General features: G+C 34.4%; 3 protein-coding genes across 7 annotated transcripts; 2 read left to right on the top strand and 1 right to left on the bottom strand.

The window, feature by feature from the left end:
- Positions 1–99: 99 nt before the first annotated feature.
- Positions 100–9522, top strand: LOC125052686. Its single transcript, XM_047653662.1, has 12 exons — positions 100–286; positions 356–565; positions 675–806; positions 1076–1180; positions 1488–1592; positions 2235–4086; positions 6446–6520; positions 6809–6826; positions 7238–7332; positions 7706–7792; positions 8220–8445; positions 8686–9522. The coding sequence occupies exons 1-12, from the start codon at positions 254–256 to the stop codon at positions 9369–9371; spliced, it is 3624 nt and encodes a 1207-aa protein (XP_047509618.1). The 5' UTR covers positions 100–253; the 3' UTR covers positions 9372–9522.
- A 1029-nt stretch (positions 9523–10551) lies between these two features.
- On the bottom strand, positions 10552–13840 carry LOC125052688. Of its 3 annotated transcripts, XM_047653667.1 has the most exons (5): positions 13411–13800; positions 12960–13334; positions 12145–12234; positions 11497–11923; positions 10552–10965 (listed from the first exon to the last, which is right to left on the bottom strand). In XM_047653667.1, the coding sequence occupies exons 1-5, from the start codon at positions 13450–13452 to the stop codon at positions 10844–10846; spliced, it is 1056 nt and encodes a 351-aa protein (XP_047509623.1). In that variant the 5' UTR covers positions 13453–13800; the 3' UTR covers positions 10552–10843. The 3 variants fall into 3 exon arrangements, with proteins under 3 accessions (XP_047509623.1, XP_047509624.1, XP_047509625.1); XM_047653668.1 differs by lacking the exon at positions 12960–13334 and having other exon boundaries at positions 13411–13840; XM_047653669.1 differs by lacking the exon at positions 11497–11923 and having other exon boundaries at positions 13411–13750.
- Positions 13841–13974: 134 nt separating this feature from the next.
- On the top strand, positions 13975–27251 carry LOC125052687. Of its 3 annotated transcripts, none has more exons than XM_047653663.1 (10): positions 13975–14136; positions 14265–14474; positions 14856–14939; positions 15243–15353; positions 22318–22528; positions 23305–23375; positions 24514–24633; positions 25270–25332; positions 26203–26368; positions 27087–27251. In XM_047653663.1, the coding sequence occupies exons 1-10, from the start codon at positions 14092–14094 to the stop codon at positions 27221–27223; spliced, it is 1218 nt and encodes a 405-aa protein (XP_047509619.1). In that variant the 5' UTR covers positions 13975–14091; the 3' UTR covers positions 27224–27251. The 3 variants fall into 3 exon arrangements, with proteins under 3 accessions (XP_047509619.1, XP_047509622.1, XP_047509621.1); XM_047653665.1 differs by having other exon boundaries at positions 14092–14181; XM_047653666.1 differs by lacking the exons at positions 26203–26368; positions 27087–27251 and adding an exon at positions 25433–25473 and having other exon boundaries at positions 25270–25396.
- The last annotated feature ends 503 nt before the right edge of the window (positions 27252–27754 follow it).

Below are 27754 nucleotides of genomic sequence, written 5' to 3'. Positions count from 1 at the left end.
CATTACGTCATGCGATTGCAGCGCCGCGTCTGGGGGACTTCTTTCATGAAAAGGACTATACTATGTGTTCTATCATATAGATTATAGTCTGATGCCTGTGTAGTGTATACTGTGTCGCCGCAGGTGGTATATATAATCTATGACATATTACAATATTTCAAATTATGTTTATACTTTATAGATTACTTCAATTCCTATATTAATTATTAATTCTTCTTATTTTAGCAAATAATTGATACGTTTTATAATAAAAATGATGATAACAATCCATGGTCTGCCAACAAACGTAAGTTTAATTTTAATAATTATCATGTTACTCGGTGACTTTACTTATTACTTTCCACTTTATTTGCAGACCAAATCTCAAGATCTTAGAGCGGTAATTATACAAGAATGTAAAATTACGGACTTTATTTTGGATAATTTAGTACCTGATGGGAATGGTTTGAAGAAAGTTCGTGTTGGCTTAGCAAATGATATAGAGGGTAACCAGGTCATGAAAAATTTGAATGGTTACTACCTTTCAGGGCATATTTTGCATGTGACGACTGTCGGTAAATCAGGGGTAAGAGTTATTCTTTTAAATTAAATATAATTGATTAAATTTGCTTATTAAGCTTTTGTGCATCAGTAGGATCACCTGTATTCTTAAACACATTGAGTCATAATTTTAGGAGATTCAAAGCCAGCAGCTAAATAATTTTCCCACTGACCAGACTAGAGTGAATTCCTGGAACAACCAATTACCATGGAGTATGCAACAACAGCAACTTAATCACTATAATTACCAGCAGATGAATAGTTATGTGAGTCCTGTCCCTTCTGTGGAAATTAAATATATATTTATCATGGTCTATAATATTTCATATACCATATTTCAATAATTGCCAGAATAAAACTTGCTGTTATACTAGATACAGCTCACTAACAAAAAATCAATCAAATCAACTTTCTTTTCAACATGTCACTTTCTTTATTTTAGGGATTATTAAAAAATGAAAATTTTCATCATTAATTACTATAAGTTGTACGTAAACGTAATATGTATATAAAACATTTGTTTGTTTTTAATCAGCCTGTAACTAGCCAGTATGATCAAAGAACATCGATTTATGACAGAATAGGACCACCTTCTGAAGATTTTTCGATTGCACAGAAAAGTGCTCCACAACAAATACTGGTATGTTTTTTAATATTTTTTTTTTACTATACTTCTCATCTTGCTTATACACAGGATATCCCATTGTATGTCTTCTATAGCTATTTTTGAATGACATTATATTTATCATGGTCATTTCATATACCACAATACAATAATTGCTAAAATGAAACTTTTACTGTTATACTAGATACAGCTCATTCACAAAAAAATAACTACAATCATCTTTTTCTTAAATTAGGGATAATTAAAACATGCACCTTTTTATCATTAATTACTATAAGTATTTATTCCGTAATATGTAAATAAAAACATTTGTTTGTTCTAGGATGTAATGAACCAGTATGATCAAAGAACATCAGTTTATGATAGAGTTGGACCACCTTGTCCAGACTTTTCGATTGCACAGAAAAGTGCTACACAGCCAAAAGTGGTATGTATTAAAAATTGATAATTTAGTAAATAATTTTTAACGTTAGACAGAGGTTTTTTTACCATGCATGTGAAATATACCAAAAAAGAAATAAATTAGCCGTATGCAAGTGTATTATCTAATTGTAAAGTAAATTATATTATATATATAATATTATAAATTATATACTACAGCTACTATTTGTTTTGTTATAATTATATAGAAGACAAAATTCACACTTGTAAATAATAAGAATGCAGCCAGGTCTGAGGTAAGCTGGAATGTAAGAATATCTTGTCATGTGCTAGATTTTTGTAAAATTTTTGAAAATGTGTATTTACCATCACGCCAGTTGGTTGTGTCATGTGTGGTTTGATTCAGATGATAAGATACTAACTGGTTTAAAGGCTCTCAGTCAATTATGGCTTTTATACGGTTGTGTTGACTTATTTTGCTTCTGAATAAAAAGGCAACTAGTCTGTTGCAAGCACATATGGAAGCAAAGTATTTTCATTGATATGAAAAAATCCAAAAGCATTGAAATAAGAATCAAGTTTATATAATAAACAAAAGACAGGATTTCATCGAGCATCTTGTTAAACAGATGCAGCATATTATTTTACATCTAATATTATTGTTTATATCATAAATATTAATTCGCAGGCTCCTACAATGACTTCAGAGCAAGATCAAGTGCAGTGGTCTGCAAATATTGGGACTTATCAAAATAATATTCCTTTTTACCAACAACAGTCCTTCAAAAGTCCGAAGGCATCGGCCTTTGCACTTGATGCTTGTGCATCTGTCAGACAAGATAGAAGAGGAGACATTCAACATCAAAACATTTCTTACCCGGAAAAGATAACTCAAGCCGCATCTTTTGATAAGGAGTATAATTGGTTTTCGCAGTCGAAAACTTCTTATAGTACTAACCAAGATGGCGGCGTAAATCGTGATGCTAGCGGAAAAATAGATGATAATCGTAATCGTGGCGATCATAGTAATGGCAATAGAAGACGTAATGAAGAACATCATGCCCTAGTAGATCGTGATCGTAGGGTAAATCCTGATCGCTCTGGTAATGCAAATCGTGATCGCCACGGGAATCGGGTGCGCGATACGAATCGTGATCGCGACGGAAATCGTGATCACGACGGAAATCGGGATCGCGACAGAAATTGTGATCGCGACGTAATTCGTGATCGCGACAGAAATCGTGATCGCGACGTAATTCGTAATCGCGACGTAATTCGTGATCGCGACGTAATTCGTGATCGCGACATAAATCGTGATCGCAACGGAAATAGAGATCGCGACGGAAATCGGGATCGCGACGAAAATCGGGATCGCGACAGAAATCGTGATCGCGACGGAAATCTTGATCGCGATACAAATCGTGATCGCGACGTAATTCGTGATCGCGACGGAAATCGTCGTCGCGACGAAAATCGTGATCGCTGTGAAATTCGTGATCGCGACGGAAATCGTGATCGCGATGCGAATCGTGATCGCCATGAAAATCGTGATCGTTTTGAACATCCTGATCATAATACAAGTCGTGATAAACATCGGGATCAAGATGCCCGACCCACTTTCAGTTGCCACGATTCAGCTCGTAATCGCAACTATGTTAAAGCAGATACCGACAATTTACGTGAATCTCGATGGGATACTCACGTACGCAATCAACGAGAGTGGGAGTCTAATAACCAAAACGTGCATGAACCATTAATAGTTTCAGTAAAAAATGAACAGTTTAAAAATTCCTCGTCAATAAAAGAGGAATTTAAAAAGAATAAACAGATCCTTAAACGCTCAAACTCAAGTAACAAGTTTAATGCGTCTTCGCAGCGTGCATCAGATAGTTTTGGTCATATACACAAAAGTCAAACGAATAACCAAGATAGAAATACTACCCAGCCACGTAAATCCTACCAAGATAACACTCTGAAACGGAAATATGATTATCAAGAGGAAAAGCTTAACGTACGTCCATCAACGGTAGAGCCTTATAAAAAAATTAAACCGAATACAATAGTTTCTACAAAAATGACCGCTCCAACATCTTTGCCTAAGAGACTGAACAGACATTCCACTTGGGTACAACAAGTTTCGTCAAGCGTGGCAAAGCAAGTATTAGAGTCTGCAGGGAAATGTCCCAAAGAGAATCGTGTCATTTTTGTTGAACTGAAGAAATGCATCCTGAATCGTATTAATATGGTATACGGCAATCACTTAGCGAATACAATGGATGAGATAATAACTGAATACAACAAAAACTTCAACCCTGCTCAAAATAATGAGCTTTATGAAGCCATTCGAGAGATATCAGAGAGTAAAACGAAATTCGGAAAGCCATCATCCGACAGTGTGAAGTCTGATGATGCAACTGTGGTAGCTCCTCAAGCTCAGACTCCAAACGTATCTGAACCTGTGACGACCTGCCCGAGTTTTGTGCCAACTAAGACCCCGCATAGCAGCAAACCGGTGACACAGAATAAGAAAACTCCGCCAGGTATTTATTCCCTGATGTTATTTCGCAGTTATAATGAAATAACATCAGACATTTTATTTTAAAGGAAAGCAAAGGTGGATTTATATTTATCTGTCTAGCGTTTAAAGTCATTCGTGGTGACTTTGGACAGTATGGATTAATACAGCGCCAGCTCTTGGAAACGAACGATTCTGACGCGGCAGATCAGTACTAGCGCAAAATGTTCTGTCGTGTCGTGATGGTGGCGTTACACCAAAAAGCCGCCGCTTCGAAACGAAATCGCTTCGTTGGAAGGCGAATTTCGCCCCACACGTCAGACAAATATAAATCCGCCTTAAGTTAAGATTTTCAAGTGTGAACACTTGAAAATAATATTATCTATTCGGTTATCATTTGTACTGTATTTAACAGTAAGAATCGACTTTGCATTAACGTGAAGATATATTCACCAGTTAAATACACAATTAGCCTAATATCCGTATGTTCGGTAGGGTAGTGTGCGTAATGTCTAAAAGCGCTCCTCTTATACGTCCATAAAGCGCCCTTCCGCCCTGCATAGGAGTATTGGGCTCTGACCGCGAACGGAATAAGGTTTCCGTTCAGGTAAACTTAAGCGGAACTTATCATGGTTTAATTTGTACCAAGTGACTCTCGCTGACTTGCAATTGGCTATTGCCCGTGACGTTGTCTACTTACAAAAGTAACGTCATATTACAGGTTTAAAATGTAAAATGTATTTTTGAACCTGATTTGGTAGTCACTTGGCCGCTGGCCAGCTTCAGTCATGGGATTACGTTGCCTTCCGTGTTATGCGTTCATGGTACGAAATAGCAGTAAGCTTTTTTTTGCCTAAACGTGCATTATTATCTCTGGGTGGATGTTCTTCAATACCAGCTCCTTATATTAAGTAGGTTCTTTTTCGGAAAACTGTTCGGCAATATTCATCATCGAGTGATAAATGAAACTCATATTATCACCTCGACGTCACTTTGTCTCTGCAAAAAATAAAAAAAATATTCTATTCGAAATTGCCAATTCTGGCTTTAACAGTCTTTGGCGAATGCTACACGCTCGATATTTATCGTGATATTTGGATCGTGATCCAGAATCACGATGTGTAGTACAGGCGTATCACGATACGTGATACGGATCGCTGGATTTCTAGAAATATAAAAATCCACGATCCGTATCAATTATCGTCGATAAATATCGAGCGTCTAGTCTCTGGTCGATATTTATCGCGTCACAATTAATTCTGCCAGCGATGGAAGAGGACGCGCATATTGAGTCGGCGCCCAGCGCACTTCAAACAAACGACCAAAAACACTTTTAATGAAAGAATTTATACTTGTATTAGAAACACTACCTGAGATATGGGACAGCTCAAATGCAAACATAATTAATAAAGTGAAAAGGGCGAATGCGTATGAGCAGCTGCTTCAAATTTTTAAGAAAATTAAACCAGGCGCGACAGCTAAAGACGTGATTGCCAAGATCAATTCATTAAAATCGAACTATAGAAAAGAATTAAATAAAATAACAGATTCGAAGCGATCGGGTGCTGCAGCTGAAAATGTATACAATCCAAAGTCTTGGGTATTTCATATGCTGAAATTTTTTAATAAAAATGAAAAGCCGATTGATAGGGTAATTTGATTTAATAAATTCAGATGTGTATATTATTCTCTATCTTGAAACCAATGTTTCGCCCATTTCTTTCGCTTTATACGTTTTTTCAATGCTATCGCTAATATAATAGCAACGCAAGCTTTCTTAATATTGTTACTCATTATTATAACACGAAACGTACGAGTGTACTCAATGAAATTTACCGTCGTACTGACGCGATTCGTATCGAGTGTGTAGTATACTAAAAAAATACAAGATAAATATCACGATAAATATCGAGCGTGTAGCATTCGCCTTTGTAATTTAAACAGCACGCGGCCGCCCCGATAATGGCGCAAAATCGAAAGAAGTTTATAAAATAATTTATGTGTTCCAAATTCAAAATACTTAAAAAGTTGAAAAAAAAAAAAAGTTTTAATGCAACAGTATTTATGGACACACAAATTTAAAAAAATGAAACGGTACAATACAACCGTTTCTTTCAAATATCTAATCCTGTTCTATCTGAGCAATAGTTTAAGTTGTCAACACTTCCACACCGTCCTTCATGGTTGATGTCTTCGACGGTTGCTCCCCGGGGAACTTTTTCATCCAAAATTTTACTGTGCATGTAGAAAGGAAAAGACCAAGGGACCAATCGATTATTTATTTGGTCTTTATCAGGCCAGTGAATTCTGGAACCATCTACGTATATGTTCTTCATGAAATAAATTATTATTATTATGTGATGTAATATTTTTCACAATTTCAGCAAACGTGAACCTACTGTCAAAAACACCGACACGGGTCGTAGCTGATATTAAACTACCCAAGTACCCTCTTAATGGTAAGATTTAATGATTATCAAATTTTAATAAAAATAAACGTTTATTGCTTCAAATATGATGGATGATCATTCATCAGAAATTATGGGACTTCATCGTAGTATCTTGGCAAGGGTTACATTTTGATTTTGATTTAAATAGGCTGTTATGCTTGCCAATACGACACAAATATTAACTAGGAATCACCCAGACAATTTTATGGTACCATTCCAAATTATTTATTTTCCTTGATTAAATGAAGGTACTTAGGAACTGTATATGTGTTTACTTATATTTTGTTTTTTTTTCAGATAAGAATCTTTTTAAACGTGAGTACAATTTTTATTCTTACGAGAAAAATTTTCGTGTTTTCTATAGACGGAATCCAATGCCCTTAATATAGAAAAAAATCTCCTAGTAATAGACCGGAAAATAGTGGGTCATTTGTACCAGTATGGCACAGGGAATCCTAGTGTATTCTGTTATTGTAAATAATAAAGTTTTCCTTTTTTTTTCTTTCTACACAGAAGGCTAACTAACTAAGCGCTATTGAATTATTATTATTAAAAAAAAGTTAATTATTTTGTTGCGAACATGTAATTTAACCTTTTTGAGTAGCAAGGATGAAAATTTTGATCAATCAATTTTGGGATTAACAAAAACCATCCAAATTTGATAGCGAAGTCCTTTGTTTTATAAGTTTAATGTTTAGTTTTTAACGTTTTACTAAAAATTCACAGAACAAAAGCAGGCCGAGAAACTTGGTGTGATATTGGATTTGTCTGAACCGTATAAATCAATAGTCAAGGATCATACGAACGAGATAGAGAATATGGTAAGTTAAATTTTTTGCATATAAATCAGATTTCGTTAGGGTGACAAGTTTACTTCTGAAAATACTTGTATTATCTGTAATAATTGTATATAAAACAAACATTGTCTTTGATGTATGAGAGACACGCTTTAAAGTTTTTAATGGGTATATAAACTATCGTATTCAAAATATCGATTTCTTAAACTGATGGTAGTTCGCATTTTTAACTCTTGAATATGTACTTTTTTTTTCAAATATAAAAGATCAAACATACATATTATCATTTCCTTTTGTTTTAACATCTACCATGGAAGAACTGTAGCCACACACTCCCCAGTGTGGGAACTCGCTTCAGATCAATTTTGTCACAGCCGCATTACTTTTTTTTTTTCAGGCAACTGAATGTTGTAAGGAAGTTGACAAAGAACTAGGTGTGTCTAACAGTAAATTTTGGCAGGGCGCTGTATCCGAAATTAAAAAGGTATTTTTTGAAGTTATACTTCTTTATGCCCACGGAAGATGCTATTATTGAAAAACTATATAAATATTTATTTATTTAATTTTTCAAATGTAAATTGAAATTAAATTGAACTTTATTGACTATAATGACTCCTTTTCCAGTCTTTGTTTATTTAATTGTAATTAATTATTTGCATGCAATCAAAACATATTTTTAATAATGCCAAAGAAGTATAACTTACACGCACCCTTTTTTTAATTTTCTTTTTATGAATTTTTAATTATTATTATTAATATTAAGTTATAGTTCTCACGTTTTTTAATGTTTTTTTCTATAATTGTGGCTCTGCTTTCTTTAATCTTTAACTTTAAATTTTTTGATATATGTATTTGAATTAACAACAATTATTATACACAAATTGGGAAAATTAACATGTTTTTTTTTTCAGCTCTTAAGGATGCACTTGACCAACCGTATACTTAACGTTAAAAGGCATTTAGGTGTGCGTATATTCTACAAGCCGAAAAAACCAAAACGAGAATCTTTAGAGGTTTTCTTGAAACAGTATGACGTTATTAGCTTGAAGAATTCGGACCGCAAGAAAATGCTTGTTGTTCAATGTAGTACATATAAAGGATTTGACAATTTATGCAGACAAAAAACAAAAACAATTGGTAAGTTTTAAAAGTAAATTTGATGTTTTGCCTCCGTCGCTTGTAATTTTGGTAAATAAAATTGGTAATACACAAACCTGATAAAACAATAATTGTTTTAAGTTGTTAATTGATTGCATTGAACGTAAAGATGTTATCCAAAGTTACGAGTTTTTATGATAAATTCCAGTGTAGGTAGATGGGAAGAGAAGCGAGACTAAACTAGTTTAATAAAATAAATTACATTAATTTTCTTCTCAGGTGACATAACACTCACTTTTAAACCCTTACACTTGGTTGTAAATCCAAAGAAGTCTTCGTTAAAGAAAGGTGAAATGATCGTCGAACAATCCGAATCAGAATCTGATGATGATGATGATGATGATGATGAAAAACTCAATAATGATATAGCTGAGTGTCAACAGGATATCTTAAATGACACAGACGTTGTTTTGCTAGAGCCTGACGAGGAAATTATCGATGTAGATAAAATCCATACGGATATTCAAACGTGCAGCCAAAACTCAGGTCACAAGATAATTGAAACCAACGAAGATAAAAGAGAGGAAAATATTTCCAACTCGGTTGAAGCTGCTAATATAGATAAGTATGGAAATGATAAAGAAAAGGGTAAACAAATGGAAAACATTCAAAATGGAACCAAAAGTTGTGATCAGAGCAAGGATGTTACTAATACATTTGAAAAGGATGACGTAATAATTAGTGATCAAAATCTTAGTACGGGAGTCGTAATTAGGGATGGGGAAACAGAACAAGATAAATATACTATTACTGATACAATTGTTGAAAAAGATGATGAAAAACAGGATTCACCACCCTTAATAGAGGATGTGGATAATGAAAAAGTTAGGAACAGTGATAAGGTCGCAAACATTGAAGATGGTATAGCTGATGACATAGATGAAGATGATTTGGAAGATTTTTAAATTATATTCCAAAGTGTAACTTCGTAAAAATAAATAAAACATATTTTGTATACCTAAGTAATATATGTTTCTATGAGTAGATTTGACTTAATTTTTAAGTTTTTATACTGTAATCTAGCCTATTTAAGCTAATAAACAGTATAACTTAAAATAGTAGTGTTGTTTTTGACTTTATTTAAAGTCTACTCGTTAGTGTCTTTATTGAACTATCCTATTTACCTAGAATTAACATTTATAGTGTTCACTTGCATTAAAGCTTTTCAGTTTTATTAGCACTACACTTATAGTTTCCAAACCTACACCAGCTCAAAAGGCGTCTTCTTTTTGAGTACACACTAGCCCCATGGTGTTTGTCAAGGAGTACCTTGTTCCAGAATCCTCTCTTATGTATCGTAAAGAGGGCTAATAAATGTATTTAGGTTAAACCTAAGTATTCAATCTAGCTTTGATTCTATTATGATTGGCTGTTGTTGCTGTTTTCAGAAAACGAATTCGAAAGATTCGATTTTTATGTTCTCTTCTTTAGGGAAGGTCAACATGGACTAGAGGCTCCTTACATTGCTTCAATTTAGTTTATTAACCGCTTCTATAATTTTATAACCTCGGGTCTTTAACTCGTAAACATGTTCTCAGGATAGCAGGTATGGTGCAGTTTCTTGGCAGTGGATCTGTTTTGCTTCCATTCGTATGATTACCAAGATACTTGTTTGTTTTTTAGATATTGCATGCGATACGATTAGATACTCAATACTAACATTATGTTAGAGCGAGTACAAAATATATTCCCCCGTTCTCTATAAGAGACGTAGGTACTAGGTGTTATATATTTAACTGCTGGCTATATCAGTTTTTTATTTAGGTATCTTACGGGTCCATCCGGGTAATAATATGGATACGGAGAGTCGGAGGTCATATTTTTTGTACTCTGAGTTCGCAAGACGCACCCTCTACGCAGAGCAGGGTGAGCTTTAACCACATAGGTACATACAAAGTTGCATCACGACTGTTTCAAACGCCTTGGTGGTCGCGTCCGGATTCTTACAGGATAGGTCTGATCACCTACTTGTGTAAAAAATTACAATAAAAACTATGTTTATGGAATAATTAATATCTACTTATTTATTCGGAAATGTTTTCACCTAAAGTTCCACTTTAAAATATTGGGTATTGAAATAAAATATTTTATGCCAATGTATTTAATAAAAACTTTTTCTAATGTAGAAGATAGTATATATTATTTAAGATGCCGGAAACTGAAGTATAAACTTTTCAACTTATAACAAAATAAGATAACATATGTTGTTTGTATAAAAAAATTGCTTTCACTTAATTTAGCAGTAGCTATTTAGTTGTAATGGTCTCGGCATGGTCAGAGATGTGTGCTGGGGATGCACATGTTCTGTTAGTGGGGCGAGACCGACCAAACACTTCTGCAAATCTAATGACTCTGGCCAACTTATTCAGAAACATTACTAAGTATCACTTGCAGTAGTATCCTCAGTCCAATCATCAAGGTCTTTGCTTAGTTCTGAAATTGGTAAGTCGGCTGGATCTATGTTGTTACTTGTGTTTGTTATGTTAACATTAGAAGTGCCTGCAAATCAACACACAAATTAATTTCAATAAACAAATTCTTGTCCAATATATGTCTAGGAAAGCCTAACTGCAAGGGTTTCAAAGTAAATAAAATTTGCTATTGCAATTTTTTAATTGATATTGTGAAATGTGTTAGCTCAATTAACCTAAACAGCAATGAGGCGGAGAATTTCTTATCAATGACATGCCATATTCTATTCAAAGTCTCCCTAACAATATTTTATAGCATATAATCTGGCCTAGCCTCGTTAGATACGTTTTTATGGCAGCAAGCTTATCAAGTATTATCTCCCATCTACCTCATTTTACCCCCAATCCCCATAGGAGATGAGCCATGAGCTGATGAGTAAATAAGGAGTAATACAAAATCTGCATACCAAAAGAATTTGAAGCTCATTATGGCCAAAATATACTATACAAACTATGGGAGCATGGTTCCTTGCTGTTAACAAATGGGCTTTTGAGCTACTTCACATTACCACAACTTCATCAAAGTGAATGCACCATAAATTTTTGTCATAAAAAATACCTGATTGGAGACAAGGACCCTGAAGTTCTGGAGGCAACTGGCCTTGCAACATCAAATTTTTCAGGGTTATAACAAAATCTTCGTCTACATCTCTCGGATATAACATTCGGTACATGGATATGCATTTCTTAGTATTCTGATTAGGTTCATCACCTAAGATATCAGTTAAGCGTTTTCTGACCACATTTCGCAATAAAGCATTGAATAAAGGTATTTGGTCCGGATTTACATTCCTTCTAACACAGTGAAGCATATCCTTCATTAGAATTTTGGAAGGCCAGTATAGGTTTTTTGATGGCTCTCTTGAGTGAGGAGTTTGGTCTTGTGGCCGCTTCCGCTCTCGTTTTTTTGGAGGTACAGTGAGAAGTGCACTGCTAGTGGAGGATTGTGTTGAATCCTCCACGGGTAAATCAGGTGTTCCTGACTTCTGTGAAACATTTTTTCCCAGAAATGTAATTTGATTTGGGATGCATTGATTAATTAAAAACAATTTATGACCTTTTAACATACTTGATTAAATCAGGTACTTAAATTAATATGTATATAATTTCCTAATGATAATAGTCAGCTCATGAATTTTTTACTAACATTGATTTGTTTTGTACCAAAATTCATGAATACTACTAAGCAAACTAAGTAAGGACTTACTTGTAGCATTTCTAGCCGCTTTTGTTCCAGTAATAGGTTCCTTTCTGCCTCCAGAAGCATACGCTTCTTGTTTGTCAGTTCAATCTCCAACTTAAAAAAAACAAATTAAAGTTTTAATGAATTAATAAAGAGACTTCCACTAAATATAATATTAACTACTTTTTACTACCTTTTTTAAAGTAACAAGTGAAACTCACTGACCTGTATTTTATACGCTGGACTAGCTATTTAAAATTAAATGTTAGCTATATGTATATAGCTAACATTTAATTTTATTATATATGTATTTAGTATATGATACTTTAAAATTGGCACAAGAAATTAATACTTGTATCAACTAATACTACTGTTTCATAGAAAATTGCAAACAAATATTAAATAATAATAATAAAATTGCCCAGTACTACAAGACGGAGTTTTGTACTATTAGTATAATATATAGTACATTAATAAGGTAATGATATCAGCTAGATGTAAAATTAATTTAAGTTGAACCTCTTTAAAAATTAAAATTCATATTTAATATAATGCAGGTACAAGTGCAATAATGCAGGTGAAAATATGTTAATTTTTTTAAATTTATATTTGTGCAAACAGTTCATTTTAACTCCTTTCTCTATATATATATATATATATAATGTTGATATTTTTTCATTATTGTTTAAATCATCTGCAAAATACTTTCAAGTACACTAGTCATTGCTGCCAGCACTACTATGGCAATTTTCAAATCAGCACCAGAGTTTGGGATCTTGTACCAGTCTAGCGTAGTACATAGAGGTAAGTGGCCAAACTTTATACAACCCTTTAAGTACCTCAAGTTTTGTTAGTTCCTCGCGCAAGTGAGGGCTCCTATCCCTTTCTCTTACTGGAGAGTAAGGTCTCTGAAATTCAACTGGCATTACGTCCCTCTCAATTTTCACATCTTCAGCAAATTCTTGTGGATCGCTAGTATTATCTGGATTATTCTTTATCCAGCATTTTAACTTGTATATATCTTGATCTGTGTGCTGATAAGGATAATCCTGTAGAGTTCTTGCAGCAAAATCTGCAGCCGCTTCTGTTTCAAAGCGAATTAACATGTCTTTTGAGTTATTAGATCCTGAACTCATCGACTCGATCCAGAATTGTAATGGCGGCTTTTTGAAAACGTAACTTCTCAAAAAATGGACCATTTTCTGCCTCTTTACCTGGTTAACGTACGTTTTAATGATTTGATTTGTTACAGATAATCAATATTATAATCAATATTACGAATTAACTTACATTTTTTGGGAGACCGCTTACTACTACACAATTATTGGACATGATTAAGTTGTAATAAAATAATTAAAACCAATCACAGATATTGGATAGATTTCTGTATAATTGCGTATGAGGAAGATAAAATTTAAGATAACAATCAGTTCCAATAAAGATGAATATGAGCACAAATAAATAGCGATGAATTAATTTATTTCTGAAATAGTTTTTTCTTAAAATGGTCTAAATTCTAAAATGACAACAATCAGCTATGAGCTAACATCAGCTGTGTCGTAGTCTGTTAGTTTTATAGATAATAGTGACCTTATTTTATTAGGTGCACAGAAAGGGACTCGTATAAAGGAATAGGAAAAAAAGATTTATTCCGGAACTTTTACATACATCAAATTTTGTAAGAATTAAGAAATAAACTTATTTTTTCAAGACAGCTCTTGAAACAATAACATTTACTAGGTCACCCTCAAGTGCTAGAATACGTCAATGCTATGGTAATTTAGCTATTCACAAATCTGTGAATTGTCAATTGTCAAATCTTTAAGCCCAACAAAGTAGAAATATATATATATATTAAATACTCATAACTCAATCCCAATTCCCATGATTCCATGAAACTTGAAAGTAAAGGAAAAGTTTTAAATTATTCTTCACCTTTTCACTCTTTGCTATTCATAAAACAATATTAATATGGCTGATGAAAAGTATATCATAGTAACGGGCTTTCCCGGACGGGTAATAACACACCTTTAGTAATTGTTTCTGGAAACTAGAAACTGTGTATGAAACGAACTTGTGTCGAATATAATGACAATAATTTGGTTTTAAAACTTCCAGCTGCGACTAACGTTTTCGAGTTTCAGATTACAGGGTCAGCAATAGTCAGAAAGCTCTCGTGGATAGTTAGAGGACATTTTGAGATTGTTGCAATGCAACCAGCTCCAAAGGGCCTCAAGAAATGTTTTATTAAGTTGTCCCCGCGGCTGAACCTACAGAATGTTATTAAGAAAATTAACGATGCCAGTTTTGGTCATTACAAATTGTTGGTGACTCCTTGCAATGAGCCTATACCAGTAGGTTTCAACTTCAACTATCAATTCTATATATATTTCTTCACTTTAATGTAAATTCTTGTTTATTGTCATAATATGTAGGAATTATAATTTTAAAGATGTCAGGGCCTCCATGATAAAAATACTCAGGATAGTATGTTGTCATGCTGCTTTTTAGTTGATGTGAAATTTTGGGTCCAAATTCTAGTTATATATAGTTTTATGCATGGGGTTTGTGTTAACCATTACATATTATTCAAAATAAAAATAGTTTGAAATTCATAGAATTAAAATTACAGAAAGACTACAGGCCTTGATCAATTTATTAGGACACCAAACAATGTATCTCTTAAAGTTAACTTTTTTTTTTTTATAACTTGTTAGTAAATAACGTTTTTTTAGGAACAGAAAAGAAAGAAACCTAGGGTTTTGCCAGACCTTCTACGTAAGAAAATGCAGATTCCAATTGAACTATCACCAAAAGAGGTAAGTTAGTTTTTTAAAGCTTAGAAATGAATAATTTCAATTCAATAAATTCATCAATTATCAATGTTTTAATCAATCAATTATTGATTAAAACATTGTGTTGGTTTGGTCTTTATCAAGAAAAACCAAAATATATTTAACACTATTTTCAAAAGTGTCCTATAGAGCTTTCTCTTCTTCCTTAAACTTCTTTCCTCGAGGTCAAATCAAAGATTTCCACTTAAAAAAAATTGAAAAAAACAAATAGTAGTGATACTGTCACTGCAATACAAGATGAAACTGTAATATAGAATATATTTACAGGTTATTATTAATGTTCACAATGAGATGGTGCGGGAGTTAGAATATAAGTATACTGGACTGTTTAATTTGAGCAAGAAGACCGATCATAAACTCATGGAAAATTTATGCATTGTAAGTATATAGTAAAAGAGTGTTCATTTTGAATGATAGTAATTTGTATTTCAAGTCAGTAGTTTTAGCGCCGACAAACTTCATATCAGTTTGTTTGTTTGACATTCTATAATATAGCCTAAGGCCGTTAGTCCACCGAGAGCGAGATTATTTCGGGCCAAGTTTAAGATGACGTGACGGCGATCGTGTGTCCACCGCGCCGATATATGCATGTAGTCATATGTATATGTAGATATATGTATATATATGTAGTCGCGTTTGCCTTTTTAGCTAGTTTCAACCTGCTACAATTGCTTCTTCTATTGCTATTGCGTAGCAACTTTTGTACGTTTGAAGGCGTAGTCGATGCAAAGAATTTTGGATTCATCCGCTAATACGTGAACGATATATCTAAGGAGCGTTTTATGTACTTCGCGACAAGTTGCGGTGCCATAACACTCTAAAACACGAACTACGTGGTACTATTTGGTGGTATGCATGCCCTATGTGTTTTGTATATCCGGCACATCGGCCTGTCATAAAACCGGGCCGAGTTCTAGCGCGCTCGGGTGACGGGCGAGCGGTGGATACTTCGCCATATTAAATGTATGTATAGCTAAATCGGCGCCGTCATCTCGTTCTCGGTGACGTCCTGGTGACGGCGGTGGTGGACAAACGGCCTAAGGCCGATTCTCCACTGCTCCGATCCGGCAAACGTTAATTACCGATCCGATTTAGAAACTCACAACAGTACTTACGTACTTCTCCACTACTCCGGCATCCGGTTTTTAACGATCCGATAACTTGCTATATCGGAACGCGGTGTTTTATCGGTCCAAGTTTATCCAAGTATCCAAGAGGTTATAAATTATTATTCACAGGTTTATTTATAGTTTGTTTAATTTGAAAGAATCTGGATAACCTGGACCAAACCAAATTATGTTGCTATTTATTTATATTTTTATACCATTGTATTAGTGAACTATTATTAAGTAGATTATAATATTTTAAGATAGACAATGTAAAAAAAGTTATAAACTTGCCAAGGCAATAAAATATTCAGAATTTAGAACGTTTTATTAATAAAATCAAGTATATAGGTTTTAGTTAATATAGGTGTTGCATGATAAATATTTAAGTATCGATTATTGTCGGATCGGATTTAGTGGAGAAGTGCAATACGGCCTTCCGATATTTTTCTCATGACTCATTCCGGTATCCGACGCCGGACCGGAGCAGTGGAGAAAGGGCCTAAGGCCCTTTATCCCCATTATCATGCAACACTGATATTAACTAAAACGCATATACTTTATTTTATTAATAAAACGTTCTAAATTCTGAATATTTTATTGCCTGGCTAGTTTATTACTTTTTTTATATTGTCTATCTTGAAATATTATAATCTACTTAATAAATAGTTCACTAATACTTTATGATAAAAAAAAAATAAAAAAAAAAAATCTTTATTTTTCTCCACATTCTTACATTGATATTAACTAATATTAAGAAACAGATATATTGTCGCAAGGAAACATTATAAGATTGTGAGAGACTGGTGACTGAACTAAGCAGGGCTTGTATCTCAGACAACCAGCCTCTCCCCACATGGTGTAAAAAGTAACCAGTAACAAGAGTAAATTATTAATAAGGACATTTTACAGATGTAACATGGAGAAAAGAGGTACCTAATTAAAATATGTAGGTGTGCAATCGCGCCGATATAACATCCGTGCTAATTATTATATATATTATTATATATATATATATATATATATTAGTACTTAGATAAATATATATATATTAGTACTTAGATAAATAGATAACAGTACTTAAATAAGTATAAAAATAAATAGTAAATCAAAAATAAGCTATAAATTGTAAGTTAGACCATTGGTTGGATTAAGTTTTCAGTCTCATCATAGTTGAGACCTTGTATGTAGGCAGTGACCTTCTTTTTACAACTGAAGGATAAGAGTAAGTGAATATTCAGCTTGCGATTTAGTTTGTTGTAAATAAAAGGGCCGAGGTAACAGTAGAAGCGGTGGGAAAAGGCAGTGTAGAGAGAAGGAAGGTGAACAAGGGGTGGGCGGCGAGCAGATCGAGAGGAAGAAGGACTAGGTTTATGTTCGTGATGCTGTTTGAGGGCTGTGTTTAGGATGAACAGTTGACGTACTGTAAGTATCTGAGCTTCCTGATAGAGGGTGAAAGTAGGGAAAAGAATGGGTTTGAATAAGCAAACTTTTAGAAGAGCCCTCTGGGCACGTTCCAGGGACAGCAGATGGGTTTTGGCTGCACCACCCCAAGTGGTGATAGCATATAATAAAACAGATTGACATAATGCTAAATACATCATTCTGACTATATGAGGCTCGGCAACATGACGAATTTTCTTAAAGATAAACATGAGTTTGCGGACTCTACCACACATATTCATAAGATGGGCCTGAAACGTGAGTCGACTATCCAGTGTGATGCCAAGATACTTAACCGTACAACCTCTCTTCAATGTAGCGCAAGAGCATGGAACAGAAGGAACAGAAGAATGTGTATGGGCAGTTAAGGAATACGGGATTAAGGCTATGGGAGGAGTATATATGGAGAAGGTAAGATAGCAAGTTTTCTCTATATTAAGAGTTAATAAATTTTGGCGCAGCCAACACGAAACGATATCAAATCCGGTCTGTGCATAAGAGAAAGCTTCCCTCCAGCTTTTTGCAGAGAAAACAAGAGCAGTATCGTCGGCGTAAGAGACCAATTTGCAATTAGGTATTTTCAGGGAACACAGATCATTCATGTACACTAGGAACAGCGTAGGACCAAGAAAGCTGCCCTGGGGGACTCCGAATTCCACTGGAAGGTAAGAGCTGACATGGCCATCTACCACTACACATTGACTCCGACCGCTGAGGTAACTTTTAAATAAGGAAAGTTGAACTCCTCTCACTCCAAGCGCTTCCAGTTTCTGTAGAAGGATTTGGGCCGAGACAGTGTCGAATGCCTTCGCGAGGTCTAAGAATATGCCCAGACACTTCCTATGGCTGTCCAAGTTCCTAACTATGTGATCGGTTAATTCATGGATGGCATCCGATGAAGATCTTTTAGCTCTGAAACCGAATTGGTTCGGAGAAAGTAATTGTTTATCTTCCAGATAACTAACGAGACGTTTGTTTATTAGGCGTTCAAGGATCTTGGACAGTGCTGACAGAATAGAGATGGGGCGATAGTTGTCGACACTGCCACGGTTGCCGGATTTGAAAATGGGATGCACTATTGCCTTTTTAAAAGCGGATGGGAAGATTCCCGTACGCATACTTAAGTTACATACATGGGCGATTGGTGTAGCTAATATTTTAAGGTTGCGTTTAAGTATGGCAGACGTGATGTTGTCCCAACCTGCAGCACAGCTTTCTTTCAAGGAATTTATAGTGATTTCGACTTCTTCAATAGAAGTGTCGAGCATGACGAATGATTGGAGAGGAAAAGGAGGATTTGGCCGTAATGGAGGTGGAGAGTCGTGTTGATGATTGGGTTGTATATTTAAGGCAAGCGATTTTCCGATACCCACAAAGTGAGAGTTAACATGGTTTGTTGAGTCTTTTGGATTCGCTCTACATTTTAGGAGGTCACTTGGTCTATCATGTTTTTTATTAAGATTACTAACGTCTTTTATAGCTGTCCAAAGTTTTTTGGTGTTAGTTCCTGCATTTAGTAGTAGACCTTTTTCATAATTCTTTTTAAATTTCTTCAGTAGACTATTACAGAAGTTCCGGTATCTGTAGTATGTTTTACGCAGAATATCATTTTCAGGTTGCTTTTTTAGTTTGTAATGCATTCTATCTCTATTACGTATACATTTAAGTAAGCCTGGGGTCATCCATGGCTTGATGATTTTAGTGCGGTGAGAGCGAGTCATTACGGAGGTGTGCATAGAGATAACTGATTGAAGAATTTCTATCAAATTGTTGGTTGCTTCTTCACAGTCAGTGTTATTGAGAACAGATGAAAAATCTGTATTCAGGAGAGACTGTGAGAGGCTATCATGATCCACATTATTGATAGATCGAGTAGGAGCAGAGTAGCGTTTCTTTATATCTAAGGACATTACTACTGAACTATGATCAGTGATTGAAGAATTGATGACAAGAGTAAGAGCAGTAAGAGGTGATTTAAGAATACCGTGATCAAGACACGTAGAAGAAGGAAAACGAGTAGGGAAGGTATGAGTTGGGAGAAGCCCATGGTAAACCAACATGTTAAGATAATCTTCAGCTTCTTGGTTAAGATTCTCTGGAGTAATATCAAGATTTATGTCACCTAAGATTATTATATTTTTGAAACTTTTAAGAGATTCTAGCAAGGTATTTAGAGAGTTAATAAAGTTCGTTTTATTTTTGAAAGCACTTGGTCGATAAATACCTAAAATTGCAGTATCAATATTAAGTTTAATTAAGAGAACGCTGGCTTCTGCTACAGAGGGTTCTTCAATTGAGATGCCTGTAATACAATTTTTATAGTAAACCAGGACTCCGTCATTTTTATTAACTGGGTTACAGGAAGAGATGCTGGAGAAACCTTTTATGGTTGGTATTACCGGGTTGCTTTCTAGAAAACATTCAGTGAGAATGATAATATCCGGGATAGTATGAAAATTTGTAAGTAAAATTTCAAAGTTCGCGAAATTTGCCGATAAGCTCCGAATATTTTGCGTTATAATATTTAGGACTTTATTATGTTTAGGTAAATAGTTTCGGACTTCATGTGGATCACAGCAATGGCTTGAAGCAACCGATACATTATCGATGTTGTTTAATAATTGTCTATTATTACGATCGAATTTTGAAGCCTTGAGTAACTAAAAGTAACCAATTTGCTAGCACAATACAGTTATTAAATGGGAATAGCAGTGTAAGGTCAATGAGTGCAAGCACAGGTTTACTAAACTTAAGGATATATGCACGCATTGGAATTAGAGTACAATTTAAATAGTATATATCAGTGAGATAGTCATAGATTATGTATAAGAGAAAAGTGTCTACAATATTTGTGTGTGAATAAAGAGGTATGAAATTAATTACGTGAGTAACAACTCTAGAATAATATTTGAAAATTGAGCCTAAGGAACCAAATACTATCAGAAATGCTAAATTATATAGGTATATTATATGTGGAAATATAAAATATAATATAATACATATGTAAAGGCGCGTCGGCACTATAGCACAGTTACAAACAATGATTTTACCTAGTACTAATATCATAGTAATTAAAAAACTAAATCTAATCATAAACAAAGACGGAAATACGTCGCAAGGATCTAGTTTTTTGGCTGGGGGCCAACCAGCTGACTTTCATTAGTAACAACAATGAGTTTGGTGTGGTCTGCCTGCCTCAGCAGCACTCGGCCTCCGGAAGTCCAGCAATACTTATATTTTTCCGTCTTGGCGTATTCTCGAGCTAGATAGTATAGGCGGCGTGCCTGTGCCGTCAGATGCTCGGCGATGTAAATCGGATGTTGCGGACCACCGACGATGGTGGAGTTGAGTTTGTTACTGCCTCTGTTATGTTCTTTGAAAGCCTTCAGAATTCTTCCCCTCGTAATAACTGAATTCAGGGTGCATACCAGAGTGATACTATCAGACTTTGACGGGACACGGCGGATATCAAATATCTCAGACAACGAGACTTCCACCGATATCTCCTTGAAAAGCCGAGTGACAACAGATATCTGCTCATCCTGAGACAGAGTTCTGTTTGCCAGCCGGATGTTACGAATTTCCAGGGAGCTCAGCCTAGAACGACGGTCCATATCCTCTGTTGTGTCTTCAACCTTAGATACACGCTCAAGGAAAGATTGTGTTTGTTTTTGATGTGAACTCAATTGTAACAGCAAGTCATCATACTTTTGCGACAAAAATTCTATAGATTTTTCTGTTTCACTCTGCGAAGCCAGAATTTCTGTGTTTTGTCGCACAACATCCTGCACGTACGTTTTTATTTCTGACAATTTCTCATCAGTTTCCTGTCGCCACATATTAATCGTGTTTAAGAATTTATCGATTTTTGACTCTTCCGAAACTCCACCACATTCGCACCGCCTTCGCTTCGAACGTTGAGTAATGTTGTCATCAATAGTGCTAGTATCACTTAAGTTTAAGTTTGGAGCGGAGCCATACTGTACATCTTGTTTACATGGACTTCTAATCATTTTGTGATCGCAAACAGAAGAAGCTATCCGTGTCAGTGCAAAAATATAAAGGCGACAACACTTAAAGTGATGTGCGATTTACTATTGATCTTATGGTATAATTAATAAATCACTATTGGGCCTAGTACTAGCCACGCCTCCTTTAACTTGCTCGTACGCAGGTGGGCGTTACTGCTAATTAGCCACTCGAATTGCGGGATGCGTAACGACGAGATGCGCCAAATATAATTATCTCACTCACTCTTATGCTGCGTTACTTGAGTGGCCTCGGAGCTTGGTGGGAGAGCCGTCAGTCACCTCGCAGTGCACGAAGCTTGTCTTGAGTATCCTCGGGAGTTATGTGCGCCTAGTACTCGAATCACTTATTTTTGAATATATTAAATTTAAAAATATTTTTAAAATAATTTTATAAGGTGTAGCCGTAAAACACGTCTAGTCAGCCAGACATCCAAGGGGGGAGGTGATGATATAATATAACTATAAATAAATAAACCTATGTATAATAATTTATACCCTCGTGGATATACTTGGACCGATAAAACACCGCGTTCCGATCTAGCAAGTTATCGGATCGTTAAAAACCGGATGCCGGAGTAGTGGAGAAGCACGTAAGTACTGTTGTGAGTTTCTAAATCGGATCGGTAATTAACGTTTGCCGGACCGGAGCAGTGGAGAAACGGCCTAAGGGTTCTTAGATTAGAGAGAGACAGACAGTTACCTCAATATATATAAAAACATGTGCACCAGGCAAATCACTACACATTTTTATTGATTTTCCAGGTAATAGCGGAGAGATTAAAAAAAGTAGCGTCGTCTTTTAAAAGGATGGATTCTCCGTTTCATTTGAGTTTAGCGTACAGAAAGGCGTATCCGCACTTCGGGGACTTCCAATTACTGTTGGCGACGTTACACGGGATCGAAGATGCGGAAGCGTTGCCGCGATCGCAAATTAACGAGAAAGAACTCATGTCTACAGTGAATCAGCAATTTCGTAAGTCTAAATTTATATATGTTAACGTAAAATTGTAAAAACCGTTAGATTGTAATCTATCTCGCGAGATTATAAACTGTCGAAAGATTGTGAACCTCAACGCACTGCTTACAATTTAACGTATTATTATTCGGTAGATTGTACTACACTAACTTAGTTATCATTCAAACTTCTTTGGTCAATTACAGATTAATTTTACTTCCCAACAATTTCATATAACTACCGAATAATAATACGTTAATTTGTAAGCAGTTCGTTGAGGTTCACAATCTTTCGACAGTTTACAATCTCGCGAGATAGATTACAATCTAACGGTTTTTACAATTTTACGGTGACATATAGAACTTTAAGATACTTATATAGAATAATCTTAATAATTTATTGCTAGAATATGGTACAAAAATTTGTAAGGTGGTACAATCGTAAGTTCGCACATTCTGCCACACACAATGGCGGAATTTTACATTATTAGTGAAGGTTCAATTCTTATATTATTTGTATCGTACATATCATATCATACTTTATTAAATTTATATCAACTATAATGTCTCACGCAAATAATAATAATAATCATATATTGTATACCTAGTACATTTTTTCCAGAAGTAATACATCAAGTCCCTTTTTAAAGACTCTAGTCGAAAGATGTATTAATTCTTTTGGTAAATTAATTCGTAATATATCAGAAAATAACTAAATAATTTTATATTAGCCGATTTTAATATTTTTGATCAATTAACATGTGCATAGGCGATATCAATTTAAACAATTTTCAGTGATCGGCAACGTTCCGATAGAAAAGGCTCAAGAAACTTGCAGAAAGTATTCCGCTCGTATTGTAAAGAAGGTAAATTAGGTTTTTATATACTAAAGTTTATATTTTAATTATTTTCCTTAATTTTGTTTGCGCTTTAATATAAAACAGCCTGTAGTAAATTATGTTATTCAGTCTGTAGTAAATTTTACGAAAGATTCTCGACTGATTTGGCTAATTATCTTAAAATATTTGTGGAAGTTCAGGGAAAGTTTAAGCCATATAATATATAAAAATAAATAACATACGCACATTAATATATCTATCTATAATGTTTTGCTGTCACATATTTTTTTTTTTTTTTTGAAGTATGATTTGTAAATGTCGTTGCAATTTTTGAAGTGAAAACTTCTTTAGCGGCGTTGTACACTTTTGGAATGGGTAAAACATGTTAAATTCGTAAGACGTATCGAGAGTAGACAGCTGGCGCGGCGTATTTAATGTAATATAAATTGTCATGTTTGTGTAAGATAGCGCAATAAATAAATATTGTATTCTACCACATAAATGATAGTACTTTTATACTGATAATTAAAGCAATTCGTGCAAAATTATTCCGTAACCATTCCAAAGTATCAAAAATGCACAACGTTAATATTCAAGTTTTTACTTCTGCCGGCACTCCGGAGTTAACCGGTATGTAAGTATATCTTTAATTTGTAATTAAGGTCTGCTAGTTAGTACATTATATTAAACTAGCTGGTGCCCGCGACTTCGTCTGCGCAGGATTAAGCGTGGAAGACATTTTATCTACTTTAAATACCAGAAGCAATTTTAAGTATAAAGAAAGTATATGTTTGTGCATTTGAAATTGATTATCAATTTTTATTGTAAGTATGGTAGGTTCACTATTTTGACATAAGATATAGTTATATTTTGGACAATTCACACAATATCTTTATAAATTTTAGCTTATGTGTTATTCTGATATATAAGCTATATTATTGTAAGGTTTCATTAAAATCCATTCAGTAGTATTTACGTGAAAGAGTAACAAACATCCATCCATTGTTACAAACTTTCGCGTTTATAATATTAGTAGGATTTTAATAATTTTTGCGTGCCGTGAATATTAAAGGTTTTTTTAGAATTGTAAAATCGCTTTGTTTCTAATTTACATACATGTATAGAGAATAAGCATGAATATATAAGGAGAATGAATATATTCCAGGTAGTCGAGCATATAAATAAATTGAAGACTGAAGTTGAAGATCCGGAAAATCCCGAAGTGGGAGTGGCTAAAGCAAAAGTTAGGCAACAGCTGAAGAGGCTTGAACAATTTCTGCCCGATGTAAGTTATAATAATAATAATAATTTATTGATTGCAAGAATAATATAAAAATTATATTTCCTGTCAAACTTAAATCTAGTTTCGAGAGCTGTCAAACCATTTTTCTGTAAGAATTTTGACTTATTTGACAGTGTACAAGACGAGATTGTTGTGACGAATTAGAGCATGGATGTATTTGTCTCAAACGACTTTTATAGCTTAGAATACGTGTTTTTGAAATAATACTTTTGAATTATTTATTTACTTACTTTATTCTGAGTGCTGTTTGCTATTGTCGATAAATCAAAAGTCCATAACCGTATCACCACGACGCCCGTCTTTCCACAACTGCCTTTCTTGTCGCTGTTTTTGCCGCGCACCAATACGTTGGAACCAGCTGCCCACTGAAGTATTTCTGAACCATTTCGATTTAGGGTCCTTCAAGAAATGAACGTTCGTTCATTTCGTTCTTAAAAGACCGGCAACGCACTTGCGAGCCCTCTGGAAATATGAATGTGCGGGCGATGTCACTTAATATTAGACGCTATTTGCTAAATATACACCATTTCAATGGAATAATTATTTAACCGTTTAATAATAATAATTTTCTTATTTAGATTAAGATATTTTGACAAATTTGAACTTTTTTTTTTTCAGATAGTCAATGAAGTTGTAAACAAACACTTTTTACCTAAATTACCTATGTATCAAAAGGTCCGGGTAAGATCATTTTTGGATATTAAAACCATTCATCGAGTAATTTTTGTGTGTCAATCCACACACAACTACGTCGAACTATTATGAGTGTAAAAACACTATGGCGTTTCGTTGAATCGTGATTGGTAAACAACTGACCAATCACATGCGTCTTTTCGTTTGACCAATCGAAGAATTCTTTTCTTTATTAAACTGTATTATTTTCATTAATCTGTGTTGCTTCTTGAAATAAAAGGATCATCTCATATCAGCCAATCGCATCATCTCTTTCAAACAAACGCTCAAATTGCGTTGTTCATATTACCTTTGTTCTTAGATTTTCTAAAGTTTAGACGTATTTTACAAGGCATCTTCTATTATAACAACTTCCTAATCTGTTTAACGATTTGTATAATACAATGTAAACGGCACATATAGTTATATCGTATTAGTAATAACCGTAAAGGTATAATAATTATGTTGGAAATAAAGAATTCTATGAACAAGGCGCATTTACCATTCGCTCGAACGGTGAAGGAAAACATCGTGAGGAAACCGACATGTCTTAGACCCAAAAAGTCGACGGCGTGTGTCATGTACAGGAGGCTGATTACCTACTTGCCTGTTAGATTTAAAAATGAGCATGAAACAGATTCAGAAATCTGAGGCCCAGAACTAAAGAGGTTGTAGCGCCACTGATTATTATTATTATGAACAAAAAAAAGTAAAGAATTTTGACGTTTTAGGGACTTTGACGTTACATGGAGTTTTAAATGATTTTTTTTTCGATGAACGAGAAGTGACGAAATTTTTATTGTTATTAATAATCTTATATACCTATACGTTTTTAGTTTTATATTTATGTTCGATACTTCAAATTCTAAATAATTTCAGATTTACGGCGAGCCATACATGCCAAATCGTGCTATTACCGAACCATTATTTAAGAGTTTCTTTATCAAGAGATTCGCAAGATCTGAGAAAATGTTTAATATGCTTTCGTGTGTAGTGCCGAGACAAAACTATAACAAATTGTTAGCTAAGGATAACATTTCTTTGGGTGAGTAAACTCCAAAATAAATTAAAAGATATTAGTCGGACAATCTTATAGTATAAATTCTTCTACCGTTAAAACTCGTTAAATCTAAATATCTTGTATATTGTGCATAATAAAGTTATATCCTATAACCTTAAATATAGTTATAAAAAAGAATTACGTATTTAATAATTAATATTGACTGTTTCATTTCGTAAATGTTTAAACCTTTTTGTATTTACAAAAATGTCAGATGTGACGTCAAAAATGCAAGGAGAGAGAAACTGTGAATAAATGTGACATTTTTACTAATCTAGATGAATTAATTCCCTTCATAAATATGTACCTCTATCTCCATATACAGGGTGGCCAAAAAGTCGTGGATCAAACTCAAATAGGGGTTAGATGAGGTCATCAGCTGCAAAAAATTGTTCTACGGGAGGTCTCTAAGCTCAACCCCTGCAGAGTTATAATTTATTTTGCGTTTTTTTAAGAAAATTGACTTTTTTTTACTAATTCTTATTAAAATTCGAAAAAAATATACACCCTGTATCTTTTTCATAATATCCACTAGATTCCCTATTTGCGTTTGATCCACGACTTTTTGACCATCCTGTATATCGCTTTTCGTCACGGCGACAGAAATTTACCTATAAAAAAAAGCAGAAAATTTGACAGAAAGAGACGGAAAAAGTAGTTTTTATGATTAAGGTTTAGCTTTTATAACCGTATATATTTCCAGCTGATTGTAAACTGGTGATACGCGGAGAAGATATTGAGAAGTACTCAATTCCAGAGGAAATAAAACAAGATCTAGCTCAAAGCCTGGATCAGGGTGGAGCAGATGTTGAAATGGTTGAAACGTGGGAGAAGTGGTAGACGAGAAATAAAGATGTTTTGAAATGAATTGTTTTTATAGAACGGGGCAAACGGGCAAGGCTTACCTGACGTTAATTGGTACCGTCGCCCATGGGCACTCAAAGTGCCAGAAGGGTCGAAAGTCGTTTCTGGTCTTTTAAATTTGGTACGCTCTTTTCTTGAAGGACCCCTAAGTCGAATGGTTAAAATAAAAAATATGTTTATTATGGAATATAAGATACAGGTATCACTTATTCCATATCATTACATTTGAATCGGAAGACATCCCTACTCATCGCCAAAGAAGACAGAGGGTGTAGGCCGGGAGAAAAAGCCGGCGTGAAAAACTCTCGGTACTCTTTAAAAAAATCATCATTCAAAATGAATATGGCATACAACACTTATTTTAAAACAACTTTCAAAATGGATACATAAACTAGTCAACTCCAACATATATTTTTTCCATTCGCCCTACTTTAAGAAACGATAACGAAAAATGGAAAGAAACAATGTAATTTTTTGGAGTTTGGCGACCGGATAGGTCCTTAAGAA

This window comes from Pieris napi, chromosome 9 (assembly GCF_905475465.1).
Source record: "Pieris napi chromosome 9, ilPieNapi1.2, whole genome shotgun sequence".
Lineage (NCBI taxonomy): Eukaryota > Metazoa > Arthropoda > Insecta > Lepidoptera > Pieridae > Pieris > Pieris napi.
This window is presented reverse-complemented; position numbering and strand designations above follow the sequence as displayed.